Below are 16,127 nucleotides of genomic sequence, written 5' to 3' on the forward strand. Positions count from 1 at the left end.
CAGCTAGTGTGTATGAAAAAAATACATGCAACTTCTGCATATAAATATCTTACCCGTGTGTTTTTGCTGTGTAGGTTAAGCAACGGGAAAAGATTGTTTATCCATATGTAATGAGACAGCGACTCTGAATCATTGATATTGCTCAGCTTTAACAGGTGAATCTGTGACTGCCCATGTACACGTGGGGATATTACAAGCGGATAAAAACTTTTGTCACAAGCGAACAGCATCAACTGTGATGTCTGGGTTAAGTGTTTCAGACTTTTTGAGTGTGGCCATAGTAATCTTCATAGGAGACCCTATTGTACCAAAATTTAGTTCCTCCAAGTAATACTGGTATGTCAGCGGCTAGTCTGTATTGTCGCTAGCGGGATGTAATGTGGATGAAAATCGCCTATACAAAATATATATTATCATGGTGTTTTACTTTCGTCACCTCATGGTGGAAGATAATTTGGTGTTGGTATACATCTCGACGCATGCATATGTTCGTACAGGGCAATATGCACTTCAATTAGTACAGATATTTCAAGAGTCCATCCCGATCTTGTACTGGTAAATTTTTCCAACGTCTTAAAAATCTTGTCTATGTTTTTATTGATTCCATCATTGATAGCATTTGTGCCTTTGCAATTTAAGATTATAAATGGACCTCCGTAAAACCACGGAATTGTAATCTTAACTTCATCCTGATCGGATGACTTACCAAAGTGCGGCATAATCAAATTTGCATTAAGAACAATATCTGCTCTAACTCCTGAGGTAACACCGACATCATTCCAGAAATCATTTTTGATAGAAGTTGTTTAGTGTCTTTGCCTGGCTGGTATGTGTGTGTGATAATTGGGAATTAATTTTCTAATTCACCACTACGTTTGTCAAACTTAAACTAGGTCTTATATTTGTTCTGCTTTTGCCAGTGTATCCCCTAGGGGTACAAGACAGAACAAAAAATCTCCTTGGTGTCAAAACTGGGGGACAGACTGACTTAAAAACAAACTTTGTCATCAAAACTAGTGGTCAGATTAAAAATGTTGGGGTATCTGAAGCGCAAATGAGGGTAAAGGGAAAGGCTGTTTTGCGGTAACCTCAGTAGCAATTGTATGTGCGATAAGGCAATGGCGGTTTTATTCACGAACAAATGCAGCCACATTGACAGCAATAGAGGCTGCAATACTACGACGGTTTGCTCTTCCTTGACGACACGTTTTTGGGTTTGAGGAATTTGAATATTTAATCGTGCTACAGTTTCAAGAAGCTGCCTCAGTCCGACGCGGTTCGGCTATAACACCTAATAATGCAAGAATGTCAGTTTGTCTTGGGCCTCTTGATATTTTAATATTACGCTCATGCACGACTTGTTTCAGTTGTTGTACTGTTGTCGTTGTCGGGGCAACCAACTTTGGTTGATGTTGGGTAACATGGGGAACCACTTTTGGTTTTAAAGCTGCATTATCAGGGCCTGAAATTGAATCCTGGCTATTATTTCATTAACTTCTGTGTATGTTTCCTAAACGGGTACAGGTGTTTCTGACGTCATAGGTTCAATGTTAGCCTTTGCCTGCCTGCATGATATTTCTCGCGAACAGATGCGCATAATCAGCAAAGCTGATTGCTCTACATGGCTCCGATACTGCTTTTAAGACATTGTCAAGCACCTATACTAACACGAAACGCGAGCAATGTAAATTTTACAGTATTAGTAATGGCAAGTTTTGCCGCAGATTTCACGCTTTCCAATGCATAAAACTTTGCATTTTTATATACGTATTCATACGTGCTCCCGTGTAATGGTAATTATACACAGCCTTGAAGTAATAATCGTATGTCTCTCAGATATTTGCTAGCTCTTTTACCAGTCGAATAATTTGAGAAGCTTTTACATTGGCGAGTCGGCTCCTGTATGAAGACAAGCAATGTACAATACCGCTCTGTGACTGGCACTCCAGTTTTACTTATTATTTGATTTAGTCCAGAAATGAGTATTTTTCTTTGAGATAGTCATACAAGATAAAGTATTTTTCTTGACTTAACGTATATCCATTAAGATCCAACTGACTTACTAAAACATAACGGAGATTTAATGTCAGGCTAAGTACTGATCGGTCTGATGTTGGTGCTTTGCAACAACTGGGTTGATACTCATGTTTTAGGTTGGGTCTGCAATCAATAACTGCAGTGTACAATTACAACCACTGTCACAGTCTGTACAATTAATGTTGGACTTGTCAAAGAAAACAATTATGCTGCAAGTAGCTTTGGAATTGGAGTTTTGTCAGTTAGTGATATCGGTAGATAGTCCTTAACTCTGTATGACTGTCCTCTTACATGAATGCACATTGGTAAGTTTCATAGTCCATAGGTTCGCATGAGGTGATCTATATCAATATTAAAAATCTAAAAGTTACATTTACACTCTACTAACCCTACCTTCAAATAAGAAAACATAATAAGATTAATGTGTCTTATTTGGTTCTTTTTACAGCAAAGTGGATTTATAATATGTGGCATTTAATAAACCATTAATAATCAGTTCAAACATTGTATTGTTTATAATGGAACACATTCTTGTATTCAATTTCAGTGTCTTCACAAAACTGCAATGATGCCATAAACAGCATCAAGGACATTAACCAAGTTTCTGAGACGGACCCACCAGGTAGAGTACCCTCGTCGTCGTCTTCGACTATTATTATATATGATGAAACAATAAGTAACAGTTGCTTATTTTCCATTAAGTGATATACTCACAAAAAGTCACTCATTGACATATGCTTCTTTCCATAGATTGATATAGAAACAAAGGTCACGACACCATATTTATCTTAAATTGAAAAAGTTATAAAGATGTCATCTCCATTACGTTTAAAACTTTACATTACTGTGTGCACAAATTGCTCCATCCTTTATGCGCAAGCTCAAGCAACTGAGCCCACTGACACGAGTCTTCTCATGCAATCGAATTAAAGTAATGCATTATTTGTCGTAAAAATAGCGAAGCCCTTTATCTGAATTGTTTTTATAAAAAAGTGATATGTCAGTTAAAAACATATCTACACACAACCGAAATAACATTGCCATCGAGAATAAACTTTATAAATCGAACTGCCAGAATAAATCCTCGATAATTAACATATAAACCACTAGATAAGATTAGCTGAATTTTTGGAACAATGTCCTTATTAAACTTTAAAATGAAATAGGTAATACAACACCTAACTATTACTTTGTTTTGTACTGTCTGCTTAAATTGTCTGATATATCGAATTTGAGAAGCTTTACAATTCTTTCAAAAACTCATATACCTCCAATAAAGAAACGCTGAAGACAAAACAGAACAGTGTCTTTGATATGCATGCAACATCTAAATAACAATATTTTATGATAACTTTATTTCTTTAGTCGCCGAACTTTTTTTTCTTTTCACCAACCCTCATATATGATCGCCTAATATATGTAGTTTGCAGATAAGTTTTCATCCTTAATACACTGATTTCTTCTTCTAATTGCTGCTGTAGTGAACTCTAACAAATTGACATTGAAACATTACGTAAACTGAAGTTTTTGTTTGGAGAATAAAGTCTTATGGAACCAAATTTATATTATCAGCCTTTACTTCTCGAGAAAAATTGGTAATTCCTTACCCTATTACATAACTTTTAAGCATACTATCGTATATCAGTTGCCAAGTGGCATGTGTAATTTTTTGGGCGATTGATTGTGAAAGTTCAGTAACGTTATAAGCATCGTGGAAAAAAGATCAGTAGCACAAATCCTACGCAAATGAAGCAATACCCCCTCCACGTTACCATACTATTTGCTTGTTTACATCCGAGAAGCTTGCAAAAAAGATGATATTGAAACAAAAACACAATACAAAACAAACAAAATAATAACAAAGAACAAACAACCCATAATTACCAGTGCTTTTACCACTGTTGGCCGTGGCAAATTCCCAGGCTATATTCAAATACATGTATCCTCATCCCCATCCCAACTCTAGTCCCAGCAGCCGAAACTGCGACCAAGCGGTTAGAGAGCAAAACCTGTCACGTATAATATCAGACTGAATATAAGAAACTGGATAAAAAATATCGGACAACGTAACTGTAATTGGTATTTTCTTTATATAAATTTGACAACTGACTCCCATCGACCACAATGGAAGCAGACACAAATATCTTTATTGCTTCATAAGTACTGCATAAACAAGATAGGTATTAAATTTGCTGAAATTTGAAAAAGTAGTTTCATTGTAGCAAATCATGGGGATAAAATTACTACATTTTATAGTTAAGGGGCTTGTGTCTTCATTTTCTTCAAGCCCCATAACGGAGGTGACATTTGACATTAGGTCGTAATAATGCTCGCAATAAAAGTTTTAGACACTTACAAAGCAACGCAGTAAAAATATTTCAGGTGTAATTCTGTCTACGTCTATTCATCTGGCATTCTGTATATATATATATATATATATATATATATATATATATATATATATATATATATATATATATATATATATATATATATATATATATATATATATATATATATATCTTTCAGGTACTTTGATATTCAATGTCAGTAAAAGTCCATCGGACACCCTTACATATACCATCACCAATCCGATCGAGCCAGTCATGCAGTCTTATTTTCGATATTTTCAGACTGATACATTATTTACGTTTTCATTGAAAATGACTCTAGATCTGGAAGAGTTGTATACTGTATTGGTAATTATACTTTTTTGTTTCCTTTATGTGTGTTTATTGAGATCATCGTGAAAGTTATTCTTATGCTTAGTACCTGCTTGACAATGTTTCAAAATAATTACTATCAGAAAAGTTTTCTTTCTTTATGTCCTTGCAATAATAATAATAATAATAATAACAATAATAGAGAAATATTTAAAATTGTGAGAGTCGTCAGTATAAATCTTTATATTATAATTTGCGCAATATTTTGCTGGTTCACATCAAGAATATATTGGACTGCAGAATATGGTGTTAATTATTTATTGCTCAAGATCATTCCCGAATTCAAACTTAAGTTCTATTTATTGCTTGGATTGGTTGGTGTGTGGGAAAATTGTTCGCTTATTTATTTTCTATTTGCTTTCTTCCCACAGTATTGAATCATATTTTAAGAGATAACACGATGTTTATTTGCACGAATTTTGTTGATGAGCTTTTATCACCTTTCGGCTGGAAAGCAAATATCAAAACTTCTCATCTGTGTTTCAGATTCTGGTGTTTAACATGGAAACTAACGAGACATAATGATTACATCATTTCGGCTTGAATAATCAATAGAATAAGAACAACAGAATATCAACATTTGTTTTCCTTTGATGACTTTGATATTATTCGTAATATACATTAGGCTCTAGAAGCAATGCTTCTCTGTATAGTGTATCTACATTTTATGCGGTTTCTAACTTTCGCGACTGAACGTTGTTAAATGATTCCAGCGCGAACTAATATTTGATTAAATAATTTCTGTCACTGTTCATCTATCTAATTTTTTAAACTATGTATCCCCGGTTGTTTTATTTCTCGGACATTATTCTCATGTAAACGTTGCGAAAATAAATAACACACAACAATAACAGGTTTTCGGGAATTTATTCATTATCGTTCTATGACATAATATCGTTAGTGCAGAGTAGATTACTTCCATGAACTACAATTTGTACTAAAATTATTCTAACCTGTCGGATTTACACTCCAAAAGAAAACTTGTTTATAAAAATTCATTTCTCTTACAGGGCTATGATGTTCAAACAATTGCTTTTAACTTTTTCTGTGGAACGGTAAGATTTTTATCTTCTCATTAACCTAGAGGCACGGTTTGTTGTTATAACACTACGGAGAAGACATTGTTTACTATTGGCCAGAACAATATTACGCTCTATACTATAAATACAGACATAAACTTACTCGTAAAAGAAGGAATATGTTATCTTATCAGTATGCATAGGGTTTATGTATTATTGGTGTATTTATTGAAAGCATGTGAAAATTACTCACATCAAATATTTACTAATTTCATTACAACACTCGTTTATGTTTTTCGCTCAACGCTTAAAATTAAATTTGATTTTAATTGCTATATTCTTAAATGGCTCTCGCCTAGACAATGCCAAAGACATACCGTTGATTTTCCGATTTATTGTATTTACTTTAAATAACCACGTTGAACGTCATTCACATTTTTAACACATTTGTACTGTGCATAGCATTTAGGATGTTCATTTCACGTTTCTTCTTCTGACTTTCCAGATGAACAAAAGGACCACAATATATGTAAATCCAGAAAATGAGTTCAATCCATCCATCAATATCACAGGGAACCTGAATATACCCGAGGTAATTTAGACTTAATGAAAGATCATAACTTAGGAAACTGCAGCTTATCTTAATATTGATATGTATATGTGTATCTATCCTGAGCCAAAATCGATGTGCTTTATTAACATGGATACGAATAATTCTTATGTCGCATCATAGATAAAGCCTACTGGGATTTGATTTGTGGTTTGTAGTAAATTGATACTCTTAACGAAATGAGGCCTGTGTACCCACTCCAACTGGGGTAAGAAGGTAAATTGTCGACAGTGCGAAATCTATTACAATGCGTATGCTGAACAAAAGTCTATGAGAGCATTGTAACATGTGAGATGATGTCGCCATTAATTCGTTGGTATATGTTGTTATTGTTTTAGGCTTAACGCAGTTTTTCAGCACATGATAGGCTTTACATAGCGGTCAGTTTATGTGGTGGTTGAAGAACCCTGGAAAGCTCCGGGAAGAACTACAAACCCACGGGAAGCTAGTGTCAATCTTTCTCACATACCCACAATGGCAGGCCTAAGAGTAGAATCCACTAGGACAGAGATGAGATGGTAGTGCCAATAAAAGAGAGGTTACCGGTTTAATGGATCACTACTTAAATGGATGTAATATTATTTAAAGAACAATGTCTTCATATACAAACTACTCCTAACAAAGAACAAAACAATAGCAAAAAACATAAAAAATAAAAATTTTAATACATTGGCGCGCAATGCGCATAAAACTGAAAAGAATTTCTTGCTTTTCATAGATCTATATTATCTTCAGAAACATTAATAACGTGTTCACTTCAAATAAATCTGTTCAAATATCGTTCGAAAGGTCATCTCAAAGTTAGATTTTTTAAAATTAACGCACATTTGTTCGGATGTTAAACAAAGAAAGAAACTATTAGTTGTTTCGTGTGTATTTGATTTTGTTTGGCATATTTAGATAAACGATTGAATAGATGACTTTATTCACTTACAAATTTACACTGTCTCATTGTCAAATGACCTCAATCATTGTTCAAAGTAAGCGTCATATGGACCTATAGACAGGGTCTATGAGCGATAACGGATCATCTAGTACCACTGTTGTCGACCCTGCTTTTGTTAAGAACCTCAAACTTTTGTACAAAACTCCCAAAAATGTAATTTATATTTAACTATGATATTGTCGGATGAGGATCAAGAAATGACACTGAGACAATGGATCAAAATGCATTTTCTTCAAAATCAAGTCCGAAAATAGATATATGACGATCTGTAGGATCTTTTTAAAAATATGCAGGATGCACGCGCAGGATGCGTCCATCATCAGCGCATAATTCCAATAAATATCAACATACTTTCAGTCCTACTATGTACGTGTAATGAATATGCTCAGTTAAATTTACAAATGAAAACAAGCATTTGAAACATATATATTTCGAAGCGCAAAATTCACTACGGCACTGACTGGAAATCAAATGATGCACATCTGCTAATACGGTACGCGTACTAATGGAGAAATGTAATTATTGGTGACGTTCAATCACGTCTCAATTTGAACAGAGCGTTAATAACGAACAGCAGAGGGGGCGAATCGGACATTTTGTCCAATCGTCATTTGGCTTAATTAATACCTTCTGCACTCAGCGGATCCAGCGTCGTCAGCGCCTGGTAAAAAAAAACGACGTCGTCGTCGGGGAGTAAATCGAACGTCATTTAGTTTAATATACTTTCTGCGCGCCGATCCCAGTGTCGTCAGCGTCCGGTAAAAAAGCGCGACGACCGCGTTGATGTCATCGCCCCCTCTGCTGCTAAGTGGCTATTTACAATGATCTTACAAACAGAGTGATCACTAACTCCTCCTCTTGTAGATCAATTAGGTTATTTGACTGATCGGTAAGTCTGAAATTAATTCTTGTTAAAAACCGATTATGGCATCGCATATAGACCGGATTAATTGGACTCTCAGCGATTAAAAATCCCGGAGGGGCTGTTGGTGAAAATGAATAAAGGATATACCCCTGTTGAGCCTGATTTGATTGCTTGGTATTCACCTGGTAACTCCCTTCGATAACATCACACACTAGATTGATTGCTATCACAGACGTAATATTTACGTTGTATGGAGCAATATGCCTACCATCCTCTCCGTTATCGTGTCTGAGGATAGTTGATGGGGCGAGAAAATCATTAAGAGATTTTCTTAGTTCTGGTGCGTTGTATCCTGGAAACTTGAAATCGGGTAATCGGCTTCTGTGATATTATACTCGGTTAGGAATTTTTGTTTATTATCATCGCTGTTAGCAGATGTTGTCTTAACGGTTCGTTCATTAATATATTCCATGTCTGATATAAGTTGATTTAACACCTCAACGTGTTTTCGTGCTTTTGTTTTCCGTAGCTGTTCTAGTTGTGATCGGTAATTACGATTAATCTCGGCAAACGCACCAGTGATATCATTTAAACTAACTGTGACCACGGCGGACGATTCAGGAGTTTCCTTATACGGAAAATACCATTGCATGGTATTCCTGTCTTGAAATATAAACCTGCTGGGTAATAACGTGTTTTTTATAATAGACAAATCATCTCGATAACTGGGATTAATTTCATGATACGATTGCGCATTCGTGTGCAAGTCCGCGGAGATTTCATGAGGTGGATTCTTAGGCCATCCTAGTATGGTTCTTATTGAACTGTTATAAATATCAACCATATACCCCGGTGTGCTTATTTCAATCGTCGACGATAACGTCGGTTCATGAACCGTAATAGCGATTTTTGATTCTTTTCCTGTGATCGATTTTATCCTGCGTTGAAATTCTTTATTGATTTGTTCTATTTGGTATGACCCAGTTGGTATTGTAACCTCCTTCCAGTCTGGTTTATTTGTCCATGCAAAAACCAGCGAGTTATTAGGTTGTTGTCCGTTAAATGCGTCCGCTCGGATATTAGGACAACTGTGATATACTCGGAATTTTGCCAGTGCTATTTCCTTTACTGGAACCGGTGATGGGAAGTTCACACTGAATTCGGGTTTCGTTGACGTTATCGATATCATACTTGTTTGTACCGGAGTGGTGTTCTCCGCGATCCGTTGAAGTAATTGAAACCCTTCGGGGTTCAGCGACATTATTATTATTTGCTGTTTTTAGTGTTTAATTTCAACACCGAATATTAACAACCTGCTTGTTTTCAGGAGAATGTTTTAAGCCCATTGAAGTGGTTTCAGCGACGTGGTTTCCGGCTTCCAGTTGAAAATTTTCGATTTTTGACATCGCGGAGCCATACAACTGGACCATCGTGGAGAATTCAACATCGGATATGAACGAATTATCAATCGACAACGAGATCAACCCGGATAATTTCGAGTACGCGTCGGATACTATTTGATGTTTTACTGTATACTCGTTGAGTTTTTTCTGAGAACACGATGATATCTTTCTAGTGATTGCGTTGGCGACTCCAGCAATTGTTGTCGCCGCGGAGATAGCGATTGGAACAGCGATCGGGGCTATCATGGTCACCGTGGATAAAATGACACCGGTACCGGCTACTATACCGGACACCGAGTACACGGCCACGTCGATGGCGGTTATTTTACGACGGTATTTTTTTATTTTTGCGCGGTATTGTTCGGAAAGCGTTTTCAAGTTCACGGAGAATTCTTTTGCGGTATCGAATCGATATTGATGTGACGTCGGTGATACCTCTGATTCAATTACCCTGGTGGTCATTTTATTTTAAAAAAACTAGTGTTTTCAATTACTTACTTAGATCCACTACAAATTCCACATACCATGTGATGTTTGTCCTAAATAGACCGCTATCAACGGCTCTAATTATAAACCGTTCGGTTGCATTTTTGTCAACGATTGTTGATATTGTATTGTTAAACCCGGATGAACTCGACGATGATATACTGAACTGCATCGCTGAAATCAATGTCAATCGATAAATGCCCTTAACAGTTGAGGTGATATTTACTGTATCATGCGTAGGAGTCCAATCGAATGATCCGTGTTGAACCGTGTATACGCTATTGCCGATGCTCCCATGAGGTGTTTTCATTTTTTCGAGTTGCTCTGTCATTCCAGGTAGTCTGTCTTTAATCTCTGTAATATCAGTTTTGACCGCTTTTATCCCCCGTTCATGCACGTCTATATTAGTTCTGATCGCTGTAATATTATTGTCGACTGCTTTTAATTCCCCTGTATGCGCGTCTATACTTTTTCTGTTCGCTGCAACATCAGTTTTGATTGTTTTTATTTCCCCTCCATGCACGTCTATACTTTTTCTGTTCGCTGCAACATCAGTTTTGATTGTTTTTATTTCCTCTCCATGCACGTCTATACTTTTTTTGTTCGCTGCAACATCAGTTTTGATCGTTCCTATTTCCCGTCCATTCGCGTCTATACTTTTTTTGTTCGCTGCAACATCAGTTTTGATCGTTCCTATTTCCCCTCCATGCGCGTCTATATTCCTTTTGTTCGCTTCAACATCAGTTTTGACTGTTTCTATTTCCCCTGTATGCGCGTCTATACTTTTTTTGTTCGCTGCAACATCAGTTTTGATCGTTCCTATTTCCCCTCCATGCACGTCTATACTAGTTCTGATCGCTGTAATATCAGTTTTGATCGTTCCTATTTCCCCTCCATACGCGTCTATATTCCTTTTGTTCGCTACAACATCAGTTTTGATTGTTTCTATTCTCCATCCATGCGCGTCTATATTATTCTTGTTCGCTACAATATCAGTTTTGATCGTTCCTATTCTCCGTTCATGCACGTCTATACTAGTTCTGATCGCTGTAATATCAGTTTTGATCGTTCCTATTTCCCCTCCATACGCGTCTCTACTTTTTTTGTTCGCTGCAACATCAGTTTTGATTGTTTTTATTTCCCCTCCATACGCGTCTATACTTTTTTGTTCGCTGCAACATCAGTTTTGATTGTTTTTATTTCCCCTCCATACGCGCCTACATTATTCTTGTTCGCTGAAACATCAGTTTTGATTGTTTTTATTTCCCCTCTATACGCGTCTACATTTTTTTTGTTCGCTTCAACATCAGTTTTGATTGTTTTTATTTCCCCTCCATACGCGTCTATACTTTTTTTGTTCGCTGCAACATCAGTTTTGATCGTTCCTATTTCCTGTGTATGCCCGTCTACATTTTTTTTGTTCGCTTCAACATCAGTTTTGATCGTTCCTATTTCCTGTGTATGCCCGTCTACATTTTTTTTTGTTCGCTTCAACATCAGTTTTGATTGTTTTTATTTCCTGTCCATTTGCGTCTACATTATTCTTGTTCGCTGCAACATCAGTTTTGATTGTTTTTATTTCCTGTCCATACGCAGTGATATCATTTATAGTTGTTGTAATCTCATCCAGCTTGGTATTTTTTTTACCAAAAAATTTATCAAAGTTGTCATCGATCCTGTTAACATTTTTTCGTAACGTGTAAAATTGGCCCGACAGCGTTGTAAACTCCGAAATAGTATTTTTTATTGTTGTAATATTCGGTTCGGTTACCGTCGGGGTCCCAAAAAAACTAGCGGTAGTGAGTTGTATATCGGTGACAGATTTTTTCACCTCGGTGACAGATTTTTTCACCTGCGTGTCAAGTTCGGTCACCAATCTATCCAACCTTATAAAACCGTCTTGGATTAATGTTACCCTATTCGTTATCGTCAGTAGATGTTCACCCGGTTTGAGTCGTCCGTCGCTGGTATACAGCGCGATAGCGTTCTCGGCGGCATCACGCTGCCGTGTTAAAACGTCATCCAGCGACACATTACTGGATTTCAATTTACCCTGGCGGTCTTGAAATACAACTATTTCGCCCGGGTCAACACTTGTTAGGTTCAACTTCTCAGCGATTTCATCCTCGATTAGTTTTTTTATGTCATCGGTAACGGGCGTTTCCGTGGATTCTTTCAGCGCCGAAATAGGTCGTCCCCAAATATCAATCATTATTATCTAATGTAATTGTCTCTAAATTTCCCACTAGTGTATTCGTTTACAACCACATGAGGTGGTTTTCGCGATGATGAAATCGCCGCGAGTACGTTCAATACCTCACGGCCACATATCGGTGGGTCGCTTAATTGCTGTGTTGGCAGCGTGGAATAAAAAGCCGGGGCTGAACACGCCCGGATATACCGCATGAACTCGTTCGGCGGGGCTAACCCGTATGTATCAAAATAGACGATCGCGCGCGGGTCAATCGCGTACGCAACCCAATGAGTTTCCGCTCCGGAGGATTTATCGAGGTTAATTATGCCGGTTTCAATATTCCTTGGTACCGCCAGTAATTGATCCCTCATAAAAACACCTCTGAAGTTTTTTATCGCTAACACGTCGGCGGCATCTATTAAATCAAAATTAGACATAGGAGTCATTGACTCTTGCGTTAATAAACGGTTTCCGGTAGTCTTAGACCCTTTCCCAAGTACCATGAATACGGGGTTCCCGGTAGTCTTAGACCCTTTCCGGCCACGGATCGTCCTTGTTTCTTTTTTTTATAGCCTCTTCCGGTTGCCTTCTTCAATGCCATCCCCGCCGCGGTACCAACGGCCCCCAACGCCGCCACCTTAGCCACTGCTGGTGCGGCCGCGGCAATCAACGCTGGCATCGCAGCTAACAGCGGAAATATCCCACCGGTCTTTTCCATGTTTTTAATCGCTGCGGCCGAGAAATCTATTTGAATACCCTTTTTATTCTTCATTGCATCATTGAAATGTTTTATTTGACGCGCCGTCAACGATATCTTATGATTACCACCTACCATCTGCGACGGCTTTAGCGTTATTGTGGTCCCGCATTGTTTAGCCGACTTTGATCGTAATTTCTTGACTTGACCATCAGTTAGTGTAACGCCGACAACACTATACGACATTTTATTGTAAACGCGTTTGTGTTTTCAATTACATGTTTTCCACTGGCGCATCAACGATTCTCATTCGTCCACCAACACCTTCTAGCAGCATTGATTTATCGCTGAGAATGATAGCAACCGCTCTATAATCGGCACCACCCGGGGCTATACGAGCTCGGAAGTGTATATCAACGACGGATTGTCTCGTTAAATCAAGATGTTCCAACGAAAAGTAATAAATCGGATACAGGTTTTTAAAATCAAGTTGTGATATTTGCAAACCAGTGTCGACGTTTTGATCACGACCCATATATGACAGCAATCGATGATACACACGTGCGATATGGTTGTCGCCGTAATTAAGCTGTATATCCTCGGATGGTTCCTGTTGTCCGTTTATTCTCAGCGAAACATCCCTGACTCCTAATTGATCAAATATCATATGGCTGCGTTCTTGATTACCCAATCGATCCATATTCTGTAGCGCTATAAATATATGACGCGGGGCTGAAACGCCTTGTTTTGATGCCAAGTGCCATGTAAATGTATCAGCGACATTATCCTCTTTAGCATCAGTTGTTACCGCTAGCCAACTCAATAATGATTTCCCCCCCTGTTCCATAAATGATAACAATCGTGCTTCCGTGGTAACTGATGGAGTTAACACCGGCATCCACAATGCTATTTTAGTTAAAACGACTTTACCGTTAGTGACGCCAGCAGCACGCCATATTGCATTGTTATCATCGCCCCTTCGCGTTAGCGCGATTGTATGCTTAGCCCCATAGATAACTTTTCTGACATTTCTACAGAATCCGAATATGTGATGGAGTGGAATCGCGCATGAAAACTGTCGGCGTGGTCCTTGCAACATCCCTACTCGTGTTGCGAATCCTAAATTAAAATTATCGTTAATACTTTTTATGACAGTGAAATCAACGCCTGGTTTTGCTCTGCGGTCTGGATTAGCTGCTTCAGCCTGTGGGTCAACTGCGGTATTTTCTTTCGTCAGCACGCTAATGTGCTGAAGATGGTCAGCGTTATTAGTGGTATCCTTCGCGAACATCATAGATGGGCCCGCCGATCTTGTATAATCATCCGAGTATCTCGCTAACCCAATTATCGTTGTTGCAACATCAACCTCGCGTTCTATTGATTCAATTTCTCGCCCGTCAATAAGATATCTGGCGCTCTCAAATAACGCCATGATACCGTTGTTAACAAAGCCAACTCGAACACGATGGTCATCTGCGTATGGTGTATTAGCGGCAACATTTGTCACGAGTTCTCCCTCAATTTCGATAAACGCTTCACACGGCAAAAAGTATTTACTGGTATCTTGGACTTGAAGTTCAATTCGCGATCGTAGGTCGGCTTGTGGTGGTTGATAGGAATAAAATTGATAATCACGGACAGAATCATCCCTGCGCACTGGGGCATCCATATCAAACGCCGGATCAGCGGTTCGCGCAAACATTTTATTATTATCATGTGAGTGTTTTCAATTGAAATCCATCAACGTCGTTTTCGTCGTAAATTCTTTGAATTCTGTTTAAGACCACTTCCCGCTATCGCGTTCATGAGCGCGTTGGTTGTTGCATCAGTGGACGGCGAAGCCATCAACGACGGAGTCGTCATCAATGACTGAGCCGCCAATGACTCTAGTTTTTCTTCCACGGCGTTATTTATTACTTTACTGACATTTGCAGGCATCACTGTCGTTGATGGCATCACCGGTGGTTTCTGTTTTCTTTTTCTCACCAACAATGCTAGTTTATCTCGTGCGGCAGAAAACGCCCTTCCGGCAACATCTCCAATAGCACTAATACCCCTATCACGAATAACATGAATAGCCTTCATTCCTAATTGTTTGGCTAACGGCGCTACTTTTGGAGCCATTCTTGTAAATAACTCCGCAATGGTATTACCGAGACCATCTCCATAGTACGCGCGGTAAACAGGCAATCGCGAGTTTACCACGTAGACGAGTACTGGTTTATCATGGTTGTAGTGTATGGTCATCTTATTATTATCATGTTAATGTTTTCCAATTAGTAATTGTGATCACCAGTGATTGATCAATCGCTGTGATGACCGTGGTCATCAAAACCATCCACGAGTTCGTTTATGAGCATTCGATATATATTAATACCCATTACACCGCCGGCAAATAGCCGCCTGCAAATATCAGCGGCTTCATTAATAATTTCTCTGGAATTATTTCCGGCTCGTTTCCCTCCGATAAGTACTTCTAACCGTGATATATCACTGAGAACATTACCAGGACAAGTAACACTAGCGTTTCCAACTAAGCCGCTGCTTAAATATCCATCTCCAGTTGTTTCTTTAGTTGTGTCCCATTTACCAAGAAATCCAGTTGACTTTTCTTTATCCACTCTACTCAATACCATCTCTTTAAAATCCTCGAAATCATTGCGGATATTTTTTGTGATTTTAAATTTGTCACGTTTTGCCAGGTATACTTTTTTTATCCAATTCTTGTCATTTTTTATATACTCTTTATACATTTTGTTTACAGCGTTTTCTCTTAGATCAGGTGAAAAATTCAGCGCGGTGAATTTAGCTAATTCAGTGACATCTAAACTTTTAATTTTATTGTATACATCGTGTGTAAATATACTTTGTGGTGAATACATTTTTTTTATAGTAACGTCTCCTTCCTCTTCTTCAGTATCACCTTGTCGTCGTAGTTCTTCTAGTACTCGTTCTTTTTGTCGTTGTTGCTGTCCAGTAGTTGTTATATCCACGGGAAGTGTTTCCAGAGACTTTTTTGTTTGTTCGGTCTCTGCTGCTATCTTTTCAAGTACAGGAAGAAGAGGAACTTCTCGTCGCTCGCCCTCCTTAGGAATATCTCCATATATTGCTCGTTCTGTTGCCGCTGTAACATCCTTAGTCGCTTTA

General features: G+C 38.1%; 1 protein-coding gene across 1 annotated transcript in view; it reads left to right on the forward strand.

Moving 5' to 3' along the window:
• LOC149805935 (cadherin-99C-like) overlaps window positions 1-16,127 on the forward strand; it is a 45,027-nt gene that overhangs the window by 6,175 nt on the left and 22,725 nt on the right. The window contains exons 3-6 of the mRNA XM_089937038.1: window positions 2,585-2,659; window positions 4,567-4,736; window positions 5,771-5,815; window positions 6,285-6,371. Of these exons, the coding sequence (XP_089793164.1) occupies window positions 2,585-2,659; window positions 4,567-4,736; window positions 5,771-5,815; window positions 6,285-6,371 (377 nt within the window). The remainder of the gene's footprint in view (window positions 1-2,584; window positions 2,660-4,566; window positions 4,737-5,770; window positions 5,816-6,284; window positions 6,372-16,127) is intronic.

Source organism: Sinohyriopsis cumingii, chromosome 2 (genome assembly GCF_028554795.1).
Source record: "Sinohyriopsis cumingii isolate HCF-2022 chromosome 2, ASM2855479v2, whole genome shotgun sequence".
In the NCBI taxonomy this organism is placed as follows: Eukaryota; Metazoa; Mollusca; class Bivalvia; order Unionida; family Unionidae; genus Sinohyriopsis; species Sinohyriopsis cumingii.